The following is a 17,720-nucleotide window of genomic DNA, read 5'->3' as shown; positions in this document are numbered from 1 at the left end:
TTTTTCCTTCCTTCTTTATCATCTGCCTTCTTAAAGGGCAGTAGCCTCCTTGTCTTGTAATCTTTTCACCTTCACCATCATTCATTCCCTTAGCTAGCCTACAACCACACATGAAAGCAGAGCCAAGAGTAAATAGCCATAAGACATTTGTTTCATTTGTTCCCTCAAACAGGTTTTCTCAAATCTCTTTCTGAAAAGCTTCCTTCTCTAATTGTTATTTGTCACTGTTGATTTTTCTGCATCACTCAACCTCACCTTCCTGCTGTGGCCTACAGTCAAACAGGAATCTCAAAAGCTACGTTTCGGTTTTGACTGTAATACTTAGGTAAACAATAACAGCTTGCATTTGTAACATTTTTCATGAGAACTGCCTAACTCTACTACTCCTTACATTATATACTGATCTATGAATTAACCACCCTCTTATTGAAATGTGATGTCTGTGCAACACAATGTATATGAGTATACATTCAAAATATATATTTATGTGTGTATATATATTCACATATTTGTTGAATATATATTCAGCAAATACAGTGATACAAATTCAGACAGGAAGGGGAGAGTGCTACCATCTCTAAGAAATACTAACTTAGATAACAGTATGATCACACTGAACTGTGTTCAGGAAGTTGATTCTCTATTCCCCTTGCAAGAGTTATGAAAGAAGGCAATTACAACAGATGATCAGGATCTCACTACCCAGGTAATATCCAAATGATACACAAGTGCTTCTCACCAGAGTTTGCTTCACAAGATGCACTTAAGTTTCAAAAAAAGAGAAAATTGTTGTATCAGTTCACATCACGCTTCTGCTAGCACAGTTTGTCACAGGAAAACCATAATATTTTGGATACCATAATACAACAATACAAGCAAAGTTTCAGTAGAGCCAGGTGACAAGTTTGGAGGAGTAATGGAGGACTCATCGATAATTTAGAGCTACTATAAAAGGGCTAAAGATTGAATTCTCTCAACTTTTATCTTCAGCCAATGAAACCAGCTTTCATTCAAGGTAACTGATCATAAACCATGTTTTAAATAGAAAACAATTAGCAACACTTACATGTTCTATTATGTATTTGCAGAAAGTATACAGGTAGAAAAATGGTCACAGCTTGGGCGATGAGCAGAAATCATTAGCTGGATAACCCTCAGATCCTTCCTTTTCCACCCCTATCTTTTTAAACCTTTCCTTGTGAGCTTCCTCTGTCTGAAGCAAGGTGCATCAACCTCATGATATGAGGTACATTCAAGGCAAAACATGCCTTAGTCTCATTTTAGCCCCTTGAGCTCTGCTGATGGAGCAGATTCCTTGCACCTCCATCAGACTCAGATGAGCCAGCCCGAGACTTCTCACAAGCCCTGGAAGAGCTCAGGCAAGAACAAAATAGCTTTCAGAGGCAGGATAAAAATCTGGCACACTAAGTGAAACATTTACTCTCCCCTCCCTCACCACAATAGGCCAAGTAAAGTCCTTTCTGGATTTGGATTCCTGGAGCATGGGGACTTCCCCATGGCCAGAACAGTGAGTTGGGCAGGGTGTTAGCTCCAGGCAGCGACCAACAGCACCACAGATCAAAGACCAACATCTCCTCGCTCACTCTCTAGTCCAGGGCTGTTGGTGTCATTGGCTAGTTTGGGAGGAAACAGTGTGTGATGAAGGCAGTGGGACCAAGCTCAGAGGAATCTGACTCTTCTCAGTGCATCAGAAATGTGTTGCTGCCTTTTCTAATTTCTTACCTTCTGCTCAGGCACCAGAGAGAAAAGATAGTGGCCACTGTATACAGCATTGCCTGTATGCAGAGTCCAGACATGCCTGTTCATGTCTGAAGCCACTCACACCCAAACCAACTTCCTACTCCACTTAACCTTAAGTTTCTCCTGTCCCACAGGTCACCATTATCTGCTTTATCTAAAAGGTCACCGCACCTTTAGATTTTCTAAGTGACTTCGCTAGGAAGTCAGATGCAGCAGCCTTTCCCCACAGAAACTACGCTCAGCTTTATTGCTCACTTCTCAAATGCTCAAAGCATTTCATAAAGTAAGTTACCAAAACTGAAGGCCTAGTGCTGAAGCTTAGTTTCCATACCTGAAGCTTGGAAAGGCCCCACCAACAAGCAGGGAAGGCACTACTGTGCTGGGCAGCCATGTGTGTCAGGTTGCCTCTACATCACTGTCTGGCATGGCACAGAGAAGGTTCAGGGTTTAATTTGCTGCCGTCCAACAGGCCTCCAGGACCACAAGTGCACATCACATCTTTACCAACAACTAACTGTGCACCAGTGGCCAGTCCCAGGTACATACCACTCATGCAGAGATTGAATGGCTGGAGGACTGCATCCCTTTTGCAAGCTGGGTGCTCTAGACTTCACTCCATTAGGAAGGCAAGAGCTTGAAACATGCAGTGCTGAGCATGAGGGTGTACTGCAGAATCCCTAGGGGAGCTGCAAGGCACATTCTCACCAAAATGAACCCTTTGGTGCATAAATTGTTCATGTAAATACATCTGTCCCCTTACAACGACCAGTCTCCCCAAGCTTACCCAAAACTTGCACAAAGACTTCAGGATACTTTGACTAAACTCCCATGACTCCACCGGTCTCCAGAGTGGGAATTCACCAGAACTCCTATTTAAATGCCCTGCTCAGGTGCAGCAGCTGTGCACCTGCTCACCAGCGCTGGTGAGACAACAAGAGCTCCAGTCTCACAACTCACATGTTAGTCACAGCACACAGAATGAGACCGCTGGGTAGGCTTCCAGGTACTTTTAATATGAACTGAACAGTTATTTGGGTGAATTCTTTTTTTTTTAATAGTCAAGAAAACATTGTGCAGCCTCAAAGATTTGGGGGAAGTTTAACAACATTTCAACTGTTCTGTTCCTAGAGCCAGTGGTAAAGAAAATCAAATCTTTTCCATTCACCTGTTCATCTTTACAGAAAACAAGCACAAATGGCTTTTGAGAAAGGACAATACACAACAGGAAACACAAGTTTTTACAGCCCAAACCACTTCTAAATTAATATTTTTCTTAATCTTGTTTTTATTTACACTGTTCCAAGTGGCAAAACATTGGTTTAATTATTTATTTTCGGGAGGCAAATACATAATCATCTGAAAACATGTAAAATTCAACCATAAAAAAGGGTAAGTTAAATATCTGAACAGTACTGATCCTCCTGTTAATTGATCATGTGGTCTTTCCTAGTTAGAGAACAAAATGAATTTGGAAGAGTTTATTAGAAGATACAGGTCCTAGTTCAATTGATAGGGTAGCACACTCTTTCCTTCAATAAGGTCCAGAATGATTTTATTTAAATTCTGCCTTTGTGAGTCTTCACAGCAAAAATGTTTATCTGAAAGAAATGTAAAAGTAAGTTTCTAGGCATTAAATTACAAAGTTTCTCACTTCTTTTGCAACCCACCTGTTGCTCTCTCTCTACTGCGGATGGTGGCGAAGTGGAATCCACTGAGGTAGGCAGGGAACTGCTGGAGAACAAAGCACCCAGCAGCCCCGCTTCAGCTCAAGCCTCACAGAGGGCTCTTTCAGAATCTGCATGACTGCACATATGGCTCCTGGTTTAATGCATATAAAGGATGATCAAAGTGGCATATGAAGGAAGCTGGCCACACAACCAAGCAACCAAAAGATTAAAACCAAAGATCTCCATGTAACTGAAAAATGGCACTGGCAAAAGGTGGAGACAAGAACAAGAAAAGGAAAAACGAATGAAGTAAGTAAGAAAGAGATGTCCAAAGATCAAGGACTGGAAGAAGATAAGCAGAAACCAGAAGAGGATCTTCTGAAATTTGATCTAATCACATACAGTAACAGAATGCAAAGAAAAACCTTCAGTTACTATTTTATTACAGGTGTACTAAAGAGATGAAAAAAGTATAACCCAACAGTCTGCTAACAGCAAAGACTGGACACAGAGGACAACTGCACACAGATTGCATAATGTTCTGGAAGAGTCACACTGGTGAAATTATCACCTTGATCTTAAAAGATAATGAGCAAAACCTGGGTCAATGAAATTTCTCAGCACCATTAAGTGTGGTGAATAAAAAAACCATGAATGAACAAAAAAAATAAGATTGCCTCTTCCACTGTCTCCGCAGAGCTCTTTGCAGCAAAGCCACTTAGTGTACTGCTCAGCCACAGCTCTCCCAGCTACCAGCTTGTTGTATACCTTGCTGGAAGTTTTAATTTTTTTCTGGTTTTTCCTGTGTGAGGGAAAGTATGCAGAAACTCCAGGGCACAGCAGCAGCTGCAGAGGTGCTGTGTATCTCATCCCTGCCTGAGCCAGACCCTATGCCACAGGCATGCGACTTCCAAACCTCCAAACTCCAGCAAGATCAGCGTGTTTCTCAGTTCACTGCTACCTTTGAAAAACCACAGGGCTACTTAAATGACCTTAGATATGCACATTAGCTTCAATGGCAACTAACAAATCCAAACAGCAAGCAGCCAGGCAATTTTCAGATCATCTACTTACAGATCAGTAAGAGCAAAGACTTACTTTTTAATCTTTGTCATAAATTTTGCATGAACCAGCAGGCTTTACATGTCAAGTCAAAATCTTAAGTATGCCTAAATATTATAAGTAAATACATTTGCAATATTAAACGATGTCCTTTAACAAGGTAAATTAACATCTTGAGTTCAAGCTTAGAAATTCCCCTGGAAGAGTTTAATAACATAAGCACTATCAACACTCTGGGGACCGAGGAACGGAAGGGGTTGAGGAATAGAAGATTTTTAAAAAAACAGTAATAGAACAACAGGAACTAAAGGAAACATACGGAGAAAAAACAATTCTGAAATGAAGGATTTAAAAGATGAAGTATTTGCTACTTCCTTATGTTTCATACCAACATTATAATGAAGAAAAACCTCAAGTCCTATTTTGGACACAATCCTGTTATCTGAACGTCCTACTGCCGTGTCATTATCAGACATTACTGTAATTGAACTTCCTTCACTACAATGACAACACTCAAATTTACTTACACCAGATTCTGTCATGAAAGTCTCCCTGCTACCTAACTGTCTGAACAAAATTCAATCTCTGATGTCTTGAAATGGGATCTGTTTCAAACCCACCAAGGCTAAATTGCTATAGATTTGTTAAAAAAAAAAACAAAGGTAGGGAAGGCTGAATCCCCCTTACTGGAACTGAGCGAAGTCAGGTATTTTGGCAGCTTGAGTCTGCCACAGGCTCTTAGACCTGAGTCCCAACTTCCTGAAGTCTCAGCAAAGGCCCTGAATAGCTGCCCTTTATTTTTACACCTCTGACAAATAGCGCCAAATAACACATTTGAATTCTGTATGTCATGTACTAACCCTTACTCGTATGCTTAATAAAAATACACTTTGCTTTTTAATGCTTTTTCTGCTGTCAATAAACCATCTTCCTTTTAGATTCTGAAAACAGTAATGAATTTATTGTATTACTTAAATACCTTATATTATTATAAGACAGAATTGTTAATTTGCCACACCTAGTTCATTAACTCCTTTTTCATGACTGGTTTGATTTTCAGAAATGTCTCCTTGCATTTTCCAGACCAAAAGAGATATCCAAAAAGCAAAAGACCATTTGTATCATATACCACACATTTATTTTCTACCAGACTTGAAGCAGACTTTTTCAACTTCTCATTTTTATATATATATAAAACCAAGGAAACAAGTTTTAAATCTATTAAAATCCAGGTTGAATTTGAGATTTTTTAGTCTATTAGTCTAGTCCTAAGAGAATTCTTTTTATGGATTTTTTTTAATTATACCAGAATTAGAACTAAGTGGTTTACAAGAAAGCCCTCCTCAGCACATAATGCTGTTAATCAACAAGGCTTTTTTTCTTCTTTTTTTTTTTTTTAATCAGAGAAAAGAAAATAAGAATTTTCAAAGACAACTTTCAAAAAGATGTGTTTTATTTCTCTCTCTAGGTCTGCTTAGGCACAGGTGTTTCTCAGTGGGAGCTGCTACCATATTGAGTTTTTAACCAAATGCCCTGTCTAATGATGTAGATGAAGCCACAGAAAAGCAACTAAAAGGGAATTCAGCTCATGTAAAAAAGGAGATTCTTCTTAGACAGATGGTGGAAATAAGAATAAAGGAAATGCAGATGATAGAATAAAGGCTGATAGCAACAAAATGTATAATGTAATAAAGTCTTCCTAACTGCTTTGAAACTCTCTATGGCATTGTACTGTATATTAGTGATTGTTACTTTCTACCATACCAGAAATGACTACTGAACTACAGGCAGGAAACAAGCTACATCAAAACAGTAACCATGGCAAAATTTTAACCAAAGTATCCTCCCCTGTGAGGACAGGCTGAGAGAGTTGGGGTTGTTCAGCCTGGAGAAGAGAAGGCTCTGGGGAGACCTTATAGCGGCCTTCCAGTACTTAAAGGGGGCTACAGGAAAGATGGGGAGGGACTCTTTATCAGGGAGTCTAGTGATAGGGCAAGGGGTAACGGTTTTAAACTGAAAGAGGGTAGATTTAGATTAGACATAAGGAAGAAATTCTTTACTGTGAGGGTGATGAGGCACTGGAACAGGTTGCCCAGAGAAGCTGTGGCTGCCCCCTCCCTGGAAGTGTTCAAGGCCAGGCTGGACGGGGCTTTGAGCAACCTGGTCTAGTGGAAGGTGTCCCTGCCCATGGCAGGGGGGTTGGAATTAGATGATCTTTAAGGTCCCTTCCAACCCAAACCATTCTGTGATTCTATGATCATCCCAATTACTTTACCTATCACTTCTCAGTGCTTCTCACCATTGAAAATAAATTCTCAACCCACAGTGAGGGCAGGGAGTGACATGGGGGATGGGAAAAGTAGTAAATAAAGTGTTTGCATAAATAATGCATTTATTGTAACTTTACCATTATAACCACAAATGCTTTAATTAGTCTCTCTCACAGCAGTCTGAGCTGGCCCCTGATGATCTCTGTGGGTAGGAAATGACACCTACCTGCCAAACCCAGAGGAATGCATGTGGACATACTTATTTTTATTCTTCTAATTTTGCAGTTTCACAGGCAACTCACCATTGTTTTATTGATCTCCAGTAGACTGCTCAGCACAAGCTGGTTAACGCTGACACACAGATAGGAAGTAATGAAAAACTTGCTACCAATTCATACCATAATCCACCCTAAGTATACATCTTGGGGGGGTTGAAGAACAAAACACCAGGAGCTATTGCACTTTGTAAACAAGTTCCTCTCCATTCACTAAAGAGGTATTGGGCAGTAGATTTCAAAGTTACCCACTTTTACTTACAAAGTTTCCTCACATCTGAAAGGTGTCAAGGCATCTAGCATTGTCCAGAAAGCAACAGCCTTGCACAAACAAAATGTATATTATGCACAATTATTAAACTATCAACCTCCAGTTGCGCTTTACGTTCCTTCCTAGTCACTACCTACTTCAAAACAAGACTGGGACAGGGGAAGCAAGTAAAGCCCTAGATTATTTTTAAAAGCAGAACAGATTACACTAAATACTCATGAAATGTGGAAGTAGCTGGAAGGAACTAGGCAGTGACTATACACAGGTGAAACGGCGACACCCAGTGGGAACACTACTGCATAAAATATCTGCATTAAGAGAGGTACGAAGGAATGCTATCCTCTCCTCTAATAGAACTGTTACCTAATTTGTGGATCTGTAGATTAGCTTTGGGAACGAAAGAAAAAGAGATGCATTTAAGTTACAGAAAAATGTTGCATCCAACTGTACTTCTCCAGAATAGCCTCAAAGAATTTTTACTTTGCTTTATCCTGCTATGGCTTGGCCCCAAATATTTTCTGTTGTTACAGTCTCTGCAACACAAATGGCAACTAGGTATTAACTTCCCATTCAGCCTTTAAAAAAATCTCCCCCTTTAAAATAAGAAATTATACCCATTTTGTTCCACAGAGTTGAAGCCAAGAAGTGAAACTGTTTTAGGTTTCAACACACTGCCACTTTAAAAATTAAATTTTAATGTGCCTTACTATCACCAATGTTTTCAGCCAATCAAGTGCTTGATCCTTGAAAGCTATGATCAAATTTTACTTTATATTTTCACTAATTATATTACAAAATTATGAAAACCTTTATTACTCCTTAAATGTACCAGTCTTTTTGAACTATCATCAGAAGCGTATGTTGTCCAATAGATGGCTTAATCTGTAACTAACAAGCTCATGGGAGTATGAACTGGAAACGTTGGAAGGCCAACATAGGAAGCCACAGGCTGTGTAACCTGAGCGCTTCTAAATCAAACTGTGTTGTATTGTTTGTTTGGAGCCCCTAAGAAACCACAGAGAACAACAGCAGCATGTAAGTGCAAAGACGACACCTCCTTTTCTCTCCTCCCCCCTCCCAAAACTAGAGATGGTTTTCTTGGAAGGAATAAGGCTCTGCTCACCTGTACAAAGTACTAGAATGTAGGTTAATTGTGCTTTTCAGATTTAACTGGCAAGTTACCTTGTACCTGTCAAGCTTCAAGCAAGCACCAACTACAACAAACTAATGGTTATGTGAGAATGGATTAACGTTTGGAATATAAGCTTATACTTGTTATATATATATTTTTCCCCTTCTCAAAAGTAAGATGTCAACAGACTGTATTCCATCATCTCAAAATACAGTTTGGTGCAAACCCTTAGTAACTCTTCTGTCCTTTTATGGAACATGTATCTTGTATAGTACATACAGTTAATTTAGACCAGAATAAAGGGGATAAAGGCATAAATGAGTGTTCAAGCATAAACTCACAAAAACAAATTCAAGCATAAGTTTCATCTTGCATTTATTTAGTTTTGACAGTAGGCACAATATACTTTTACTTTCCAAGCTGAGAGACATAAATAAACCCAGTTCTGAAGAATCTACATCAAAAACAATGTACACAGAAAGACACATAGGATGCATTTGGAAAAAAAAAAAAAAGGTGCATACATTCATTTTTTTCTAATGGGTAAACCTATTCCCAGATTCTAAAGCTCAACATAGCCAACTTGTTTTCCACAGATACTGTAGCTCAGTTAAAACCCTCCTGGATAACAGGCCTTTCAGCTGAGCTCACAGCAGGCCAGCAAAGCACCAGCCCTGAAGAAACCTCAGTTGGGCCAGAGCACATACAAGAAATCACGTGATTTGAACCAGAAGAGCCCAATGGCTTTCAGTGACAGGCCCTGGATGCAGGCCGGCATCATCATCACCCTGGGACAGCAGAGGTAAGCACCTGACCCTTCAGGAGCACAAGAGAGTCTCCTCTCCCACTTCATCCTCCTCAAGAGGGGAACTAGTTCCCTCCAGACACAAGCAACAAGCCAGCAACCCTCCCGCAGGCCAAGCCTTGCCCGAAGGCTTCCTACCCGATCATCTGGCAGAACCCAAAGCCACAGAATGCTGGCGTGTGCCTTTGACTCTTCTAGCCCACAGAACCAAAGGCCCTCACTTTATCTCTCAGCTTCCCCGTTGCATTGGAACGGCTGTAAGGATGAACTAAATTTATACTCAAAATATATGATCCAATGTACTGTACTATTATAAAAATAATATGCATTACTAGTGGAATTCTCAAAGTAGACTAATAAAAAAATTGGGAGCAATTTTCTTAAATATGGCACATTATTTCACATCCAATATATGGAAACATCTGACATCCATAATTGGACAGGAGTTTCTCTGGTTACAGATGAATGCCTCAACTCATAAACTTAGAGCAAGTATCATTCTGCACTTTCCTCTAGCCCTCAGAACTATGTCTTCAAAACTGCAGATGTTCTGTAACTGCTAAATGTCTCCCAAAGCACATCTTAATTCTAAACACGTAGGATAGTAAAGAGCCAAAGCATAGCATTTGCTTATCACAAAAAAAAGGGGTTTTTTTTTAAAAAAGTAGTTGTCTTCTCAAACTGTGATTTTTACAAGAATAAACAGATGACAGCCAAAACTTTTATTGATCCACAGTTGAAAAAAAAAAAAAAATCATTAAAACAAACGACATAAAAAAGGACTGCAAGATATTGCTTAATTACTAGATAAAAAACATCCTTAAGCTCCCTTCATGTAATACATGAAGAACAGTAAATTTCAAGGATTAAGCAAATTTAGTTCTTTCCTGTAAATAACTACTTAGGAAAAAAATGGTTGATATGAATGACTAATTAGAAAAACCCTCTGCATTTGGATGGTATGCCCATTTGTTTTCTGTCATTCTAGCTAAGCAATAAACTCAAACTGCTGACCGTTCACAATGACAAGAACAAAGTCCCACACAGGCTAATCCTAAAACTGCATCAGTAGCACTACTGTCAAAACAGAGTATGTTTATTACTCAGACTACATTTACTAAATGCACTCCCAGGTATGGGCAAATACCTTGAGATATCATTACTTCCAAACTAGACAGAAACCATCACCTTTCAATTGCAGAGTCTCTGCAGACTGCAACACTCTACTGTTATTTCTATATCCTGTGTGGTGAAGACCTCTGTATATACCAATAGCACTGGCATATTATGTACAACTTGGCACCTTCAAAACAGACCCAATTCTGCTTCCTTGGACAGATGCAAAGAATTTTATTCCATAAATTCACTTTTCCTGCATTTCTGCAAAAGAAAAACATGGTTAAAACAGGCAGAATGTTCTGTTTATTTTAAATGCTAAATAAAACAATTACTATTACATGGTGTAAATAGTTCTTCATGATGTAAACTTCTCTGAATGTACTACTAACATGTAGTCTTTTATTAGTATGAAGAAGAAAAAAACAAATGCAACAGTTATGATGACATGGATGTTTTAGTCTGTATGACAGAATGACAGTCTAAAAGTGTGATATGTATTCTTAAAATGGGTGAAGAGCAACTGCTCTACAATGTGTTATTTCGGTATGTGGACTATAAAACTATATAAATTTAAAAAATCCTCACAAATTACCTAGTCATCTGTCTTCCTTTCACCAAGTAAGATCCATTCCTCAGTGACAAGAGGTATATTTAGAGCTTTACCTACAGCATACAGTTGTATGTGTTCTCTTTTAAGATACTTAAATATACTAGAATAGCACATGGAAACTCACTAAAGTTATTCAGCATTTGACAACACAGGAGAAAGTCATGGTGGAAGTACTACTGAAACAGCAAGAGGGCTGGGAAAGCCACGACAGAACTTCTTCCTATTTATTTTTCAGTAGTTCTGATGGTAAAATTTGTCAGCCTGAAAATGCCATCATGACATTGCAGCTTACTGAAATAAAGTAACAAATCACATCTTAACGCCTAAGTAGGAAGTTCTGCATTCTTTCCTTCTAGGGGAAAAAAGAAAACAAACGATCAGGACAGCAAATGCCTAAAGTAAGAAAAAAAAAATGAAACTCTTTCAAGAAACGTTTACCAACCCAGAAGAGCAGCTTCCTTCTGCATTCACTCTCCTCCATCACACGGTTAAAAAATGTTTTTGTTAGCGAATGCTCACGTCACGTCACGTCAGCCTAGGAGGCTCTACCTGCAAGTGTAACTCAGGCCCTCCCTGCACAGGAGGCGGCCGGCGCCGTATCCGCCGACGCTCGGCAGCACCCAGTTCAGGGTACGGCCCGTCTGGCGGGGACACCCCTCCCGGCCGCCGGGCGACGCTCGGGGGCGCCGGGCAAGCGGCGGAGCTACCGCGGCCGCCAGCCAGGTAAGCGATCCCTCAAGGTGCCGGGCTCCCGCCACTGCTCTGCCCCGGCCGAGCCGCCCCCCACGGCCCCGAGCCTGCTGAGGGCCGGGCGGCGCCGGGCCCGCCCCGCCGGGCCCGCCCCGCCCCGCCCCGCTCCCCCCGCCCAGCCGCCTCACCAGTCCCAGCGCGCGCGGACCCCGCCCGCCGCCAGCGGCCGCCCCGGCCCCCAGCCCGGGAGGGCGGGGCAGAAGCGGCGGCCCCGCCTCGCCCCGCCCTCGGCGCGCGGCCCGGGGAGCGCGGGCACGTCCCGGCGGCCCGAGGGCTGCCGCGCGCCCGCCTGCCCGTTACCTTCCCAGAAGTAGCTGCCGCCCTGCCGCCGGAGGAACTTGTACCAGAAGGGGCTGGAGGCGTCCTCGTCCGGCAGCACCACCTCCGCCAGCCACAGCGCAGGCTCCTGCGCCGGCAGCGGGGCCGTCGGCCGCACCGGCTTCATGGGCACGGCGCGCTGCGGGTCCCACTGGCCCAGCTCCGGCCGCGAGCCGGCCACCAGCAGCACGCCGCCGCCCTCCGTCATCCGCGCCGGCAGCACCACGCCGAAACGGAAGAGCATGGCGGGCAACCACGACCGGCGCGGTGAGCCGCCTCCGTTAGGCCCTGCCGCCGCTAGGGGGCCGCGCCTGGCCCGCACTTCCGGCGGGGGCCGGGGCCGGGCCGGGGGCAGGGCGCGAGGGGCCGGGACGCCGCCCCTGGACCCGGCCCCGGCCCGCCCGGTTCGTGAGGCGGGGCGGCACCGAGTCGTCCGTCAGGGCTTTGCCCAGTCTGGGTTTTCTTGGGTGCTTGCCTGTGTGCACGCATGTCGCTGAGGGGACTTACGTCCCAAAATACCGGTTGGGAGTTAAAGCCTCCAAAAATTAGGGCTGGAACGGAGAATTATCTCTGCAGGTAAATATTCGGTTTCCAGGTTGCAGAAGGCTACACGTTATGTATACTGACTTTAGCAAGGGAGTATTATTAGTTGGTTAAATGAAGCTACTGCAATTACTGCTGAGAGCCCAGACTTAATTAGTGCAGCAAACATCATTAAATACCTGCCATACGAGCAGCATTACAAACAAGGTTTAGCCTCAGATAAGACTTAAGTGCCCACGATGTTTGTATCTTTGCAGGCAGGCGGCCACTCGTGGTGAGACCAGAAATGTGAAATACTGGGGGGGGGGGGGGTTTAGAAAGCTTTCTTAAAAATTCAGTAGCTCCCAACTGCATGAATTCTGTTTTGCCCTTCTGGCTGTAATTTGGCAACTCCTGCATGTAGCAATATTCAGGGCTTGCAAAGAATGACTGAGAAAGAGGATGCAATCCAACCATTTGTAGGGCGGTCCTTGTCTGAATACACCCATTTCAGAAGCGTTTAGGGACAGAAACAGAGGAGTGGTAACTTTATTTAGGTCAAGTTCTGGGAACGGGATGAAGGCCTTTCAACGAGTCAAAAGAAATCCTGCCTCAAAAGATGGCTGCTTGTTTCCTGTGTTCAGGGGTGATGACACACTGAAGAGTATGTACTGCCAAATTTATTTTTAAGAGTGCTTTAGTTCCTTTTCACTGATCCTTACTGAACTTGTGTAGGGGATGTGCCGCCACTTTTCCAGACATAACCAAAGCTAAGGGAATGCTGGCTGTCCTCCACGCATTTCTGGTAGCACCAGCCTTCACTGTAGTGCTGCTGCCTTGTGGAACAGAGCATTACGTTTTAATCGTTGCTTTTGCGCAACCTTACAGTCGAGTTACCCATAGCCTATCTCATAACTGTCTTTCAAATATCTACCCCTTTACAATACACTTCATTTTAGTATTATGGGCGATACAGAATGTAACAATGAACTTTGGGGTTTTATCCCAAAGTTCAAGCTTGACAGTAGCCCTAAAAGCACGCCAGCATATCGTGCCTACAATAAAACCATATGCTTCTGTTTGTTCTAGTCACAGTCCCAGCTAGGAAACTGCAGGATCCAACAATACCTCTGATTGATATTTTAGTTCCTGGCTGTTGCCTAAGCCTCAGTGTAAACAGAAACCAGCAACACGTGTGCCTTTAGAGAAACCTTAACTTCTTTGTGCCTGTAAGTACCGAGTCTTCATTTTAGACCTATAAGCCACATGGAACAATAAATTGTTCTTTAGACTCTGATGTGCCAAATACTTTAAAAATACTTCAGTCCATTTCTTCTCCAGGTTCTGCCTTAATCCATTTTGTGCCTGTCAATGTTGGGTGTTAGATTAAGGTTAAAGATGACAGAAAGTGACAAGCTTGACTTCCTGCTCTTTCCTCAAAAACTCTACTTCAGATTAGGGTTAGCATTGAGAGATCAAACGAAAAAGGCTGAAAAACTTTATTTATTGCTGGATCCTGCAAGACTGGGATAAAAACTAGAACTGGAGATTGGCTTGGGACTCAGAAGTCCCATGGCTTGGGGATAGTGGAAAGAGCATTTTATTGATGAAATTGTGGACTGAGTGAGGGCTGTAGACAGGATAAAATGGATTATTCTTAGATCTGAGACTGGTGAGCTATAGGTACCATAAGGTGTGGATTTAAGCTCAGAACCAAAGGCAAAAATATGTTTTTTGCATTGCTAGATTTGCATGGTCTATGGATTTGTCATCTAAACTGGAATTTTGGCTAGACTAAAGGCGGCGGGGAGGGCAGATGTTACATTTACTGTTATTGTTTGGGACTGCAGGAGTTGATGAAGTACTTCCACTGTTGGGAACCCTAAATTTAGTTTTAAGTGTCACCTGAAGCCTCCCAAGGAATTAACAATAAACTAGTTTCCTTTGCCAAAATGACCTCTTATCCTAGTACCGCCTGACCAGTGCTCTTCCCCTGCAGTCTTCAACACTGCTCTCAAACCTGAAAGCCTTCCCTGTAATCCAGTCATCTTTTACAGCCACAAAATTAAACATGACCATTTCCTTTTTTTTTTTTTCTATATGAAGTCCTCATTCCAACTTGGCAAGCCTTACAGGTCCCATCAAAAATCTTTGGCATAAAGGGGCCAAAACCTTAATAATCAAGTTGCTTCTAACTGTCTCAGAAACTATTGTTGACTGATCATTTCTGTGAGAACAAACTACCGTCTTAGTGGTCTGTCTGAATTTTAATAAACAATTTTGTGTCCTTTGGGTCCTTAACAGCTCTTTAGGATCTAGCAATATACTTAACCTATGACATCTGCTGAGTGGACACCTTGATTTACCTCAAATCTAACAGTAAACTAGCAACACAGGGATGTTTACTGCCTAGTTTATTGTAAAGCCTTCAAGCCTTACTGTTGCTGGTACCATCCCAGGTGTTTGTCAATGCTGACTGTGTTTCTAACTGACTAAATGGGAAGAATTGCATGAAAAAGACAAATTACTTTTCCACAGCATTAGGATCCAAGAAGGGGCTCTAGAGATCATAATCTCTGCAAGAATCAATTGCTTGGTGGGATTTATCCTAAACTGTACTGATAGGCCTAGCCTTATGTAATTTTCAGCTAATTAGCCCTTATGTCTGGTTTATTATCCAAAATGTGTGCAGGTGGTGGTAGTTTCACAGGAGGAATCACTGAGGCTGTGTGATTCCAGCTTAACATCAACAGTTAACATCTTCAATTTATGCTTAATTGCTGCAGCTAAAAGGGTTCTAAGGAAAAGTTTGAATGTCCAGAATTTGGAGATGTGATTGTATTTACATACATGTAAAACACATTTAAAGGCATTTTCTGTTGCTGTGTACTAAACTTTTGCAGAATCACAAATCTGCTGAAACACTAATGTTGAGATTCTGAGTTCATGGAAGTCCGATTGCTATGGAAGATTAACCAGTCAGGAGAGATATGTTTATGGTTTTCTTATGCTACAGAAGTCCTTCTAATTTCTTATACTGTTTCTTCCTGGCATAAAGTTGTTCTGGTATTTTTGTGAACTCAGTTTTGAACTGTTTGTTACATTCAGGAAATTTGGACAGAGTATTACTGGCTGAATTTATAATAAAGCCACTAATGTAAGAACTTTGACAGTATACAGCAGTCCAAAACTCAACTTACCAAGTGGAGAGTCTTATTTTTCTTCACAATATTCTTATTTGAAGAGTGTCTAGTAGGTATAGAAATAGCACACAGTTATCTGAACAATGTGAACACTACTAAAATAACAGATGAACTTAATACTTCCATGTTGGGGTAGCCTGTGTCTGTAGTGTACATGTTCTTTACTGATTACAAAGTTTTACACCATGGGCCGGTTTTCTCCTTGGCACAGCTTTATCTGTTGTTGCTGTACAGTGATCTCAAAGGATAGTATTTCCAAATAGGGAAATCTGTAGTGAAGACAGAGTTTGAAAAACAAAACCAAAACACAAATAGTGAAAGGATCTGGGTGGAGAAGGGGGTGGGGGGTAGGGGGTGTCCTTGATCGCAAGTTGTGAGTGATGTTTAGATTAGCTGTGCTCATTCCTACACTAGCCTTTCTTCCCTTTTTAGGTCATTTACTTTCTTGTAAAGATACGGAGAAAGTGTTATTGCAATTTCCAAATGTTTGTGGTAATTATAGAATAGAGAAAGGCAGCACACTGGTGTACAGTCTTGCTTGTAAAAGGGAAAACACATATTATGTGGAAGCTGATTTAAATCTATGAGTGATTTGGGTAAAATGTTCATTGCTGAAAAATTTAGACAGCCTATGCTTCTTCAAAGAGATTGAACTAAATATAACTAGTCTAATGCAAATAATTTAATTCCACTGTTTTAAGTGAAAGTTGATTATGTTGATTAATAATCTAAACTAATCAGTGATCTCTGGATCCAAACCTTCTAACTGAAGTCTAACTGTCCTTCTCATGATAATTCTGTTAGAAGTATGAACTAACGCTTTCACTGTTTGACAGTATAACAGCTAAGAAAAGAAAAGCTGAGATTTTACCTTTACAGTCTGAAGACTGAAAGAAGACTAAGCAATTTAGGAACCTGTTTCCAGATAAGCACTGCTATTCTTATTTTTTAGTTTTAGGCACTGTGTCAGAGCAGTGATAACTGCATGAACCGTTATAGCTGCTTAGTGCTAGTAGCAGCCTTTTATGGAGAAGAATACTTATGCAGAAGATTAAGGAAAGGAGGTTGCAGAGAACTGGGGATGAGTCTCTTTAACCAAGTAATAAGCGACAGGACAAGAGGGAATGGCCTCAAGTTGCGCCAGGAAAGGTTTAGACTGGATATTAGGAAGCATTTCTTTACAGAACGGGTTGTTAGGCGTTGGAATGGGCTGCCCAGGGAGGTGGTGGAGTCCCCATCCCTGGAGGTGTTTAAGAGTTGGGTTGACATAGCGCTGAGGGATATGGTGTAGTTGGAAACTGTCAATGTTGGGTTGATGGTTGGACTGGATGATCTTCAAGGTCTTTTCCAACCTAGACAATTCTGTGATTCTGTGATTCCTACAGAAATTCTGGCATGACTGAGCATTTTAGAAGTTGAGTTGGAAAATTATATTGTAATAATAGATAGAAAACTACAGAAGATTATTTTTATTTTTGCATGGGGTTTTGTATAGTGTATTCCTTAAAAAAAGTTTGTTATTTTTAGAAGTAACTAGGCAGCACAAATATGCAATAACATTACAGTAAATATTACGGGAACTCATATAGGAATAACTGTTCTGGTAGGTATGTCTTTTCAAAATCCAATAAAAACATAAAGCCATCTCTCCGTCCTCCCCAGCCTCAAATGTTTTGGGAGCTGGAGAAAGTCCCAACATGTTTCAGCAGAGGGCCCTTTCAGTATGCCCTATCAGCCCCATCAATGCCCAGACATCAACAAATACTGCAGACAAGCCCTGCACACAGCTCCTCTCCTGCCTCTAAGAGACCCACACAGTTCTGGGAGGGACGCTCCAGGCCAGCCTTGCATACCCGGGGAGTGTCTGCACCAGGGTAACGTGTCCCCAGGCAAACCCAGAGTTCTGGTCACCCTACCAGCAGTGGGGCTTTTCTGCCTGGCACAAAGGGGCAGAA

General features: G+C 41.8%; 1 protein-coding gene across 10 annotated transcripts in view; it reads right to left on the bottom strand.

Annotated features, from left to right (window-relative positions):
• EPM2A (EPM2A glucan phosphatase, laforin) overlaps nucleotides 1-12,861 on the bottom strand; it is a 41,978-nt gene extending 29,117 nt beyond the window's left edge. For 2 of the 10 annotated variants that reach the window (XM_074862932.1, XM_074862941.1), the window contains exon 1: nucleotides 12,023-12,861. In XM_074862932.1, the coding sequence (XP_074719033.1) occupies nucleotides 12,023-12,284 (262 nt within the window). In that variant the 5' untranslated portion in view covers nucleotides 12,285-12,861. Of the gene's footprint in view, nucleotides 1-10,431; nucleotides 11,753-12,022 lie in introns of those variants that run through there. The other 8 variants (XM_074862940.1, XM_074862933.1, XM_074862938.1 and 5 more) reach the window with 8 other exon arrangements.
• Between the last annotated feature and the right edge of the window lie 4,859 nt (nucleotides 12,862-17,720).

This window comes from Strix uralensis, chromosome 3, assembly GCF_047716275.1.
Source record: "Strix uralensis isolate ZFMK-TIS-50842 chromosome 3, bStrUra1, whole genome shotgun sequence".
Lineage (NCBI taxonomy): Eukaryota > Metazoa > Chordata > Aves > Strigiformes > Strigidae > Strix > Strix uralensis.
Note: the sequence above shows the minus strand (reverse complement) of the source record. Positions and strands in the feature narration are given on the sequence as shown.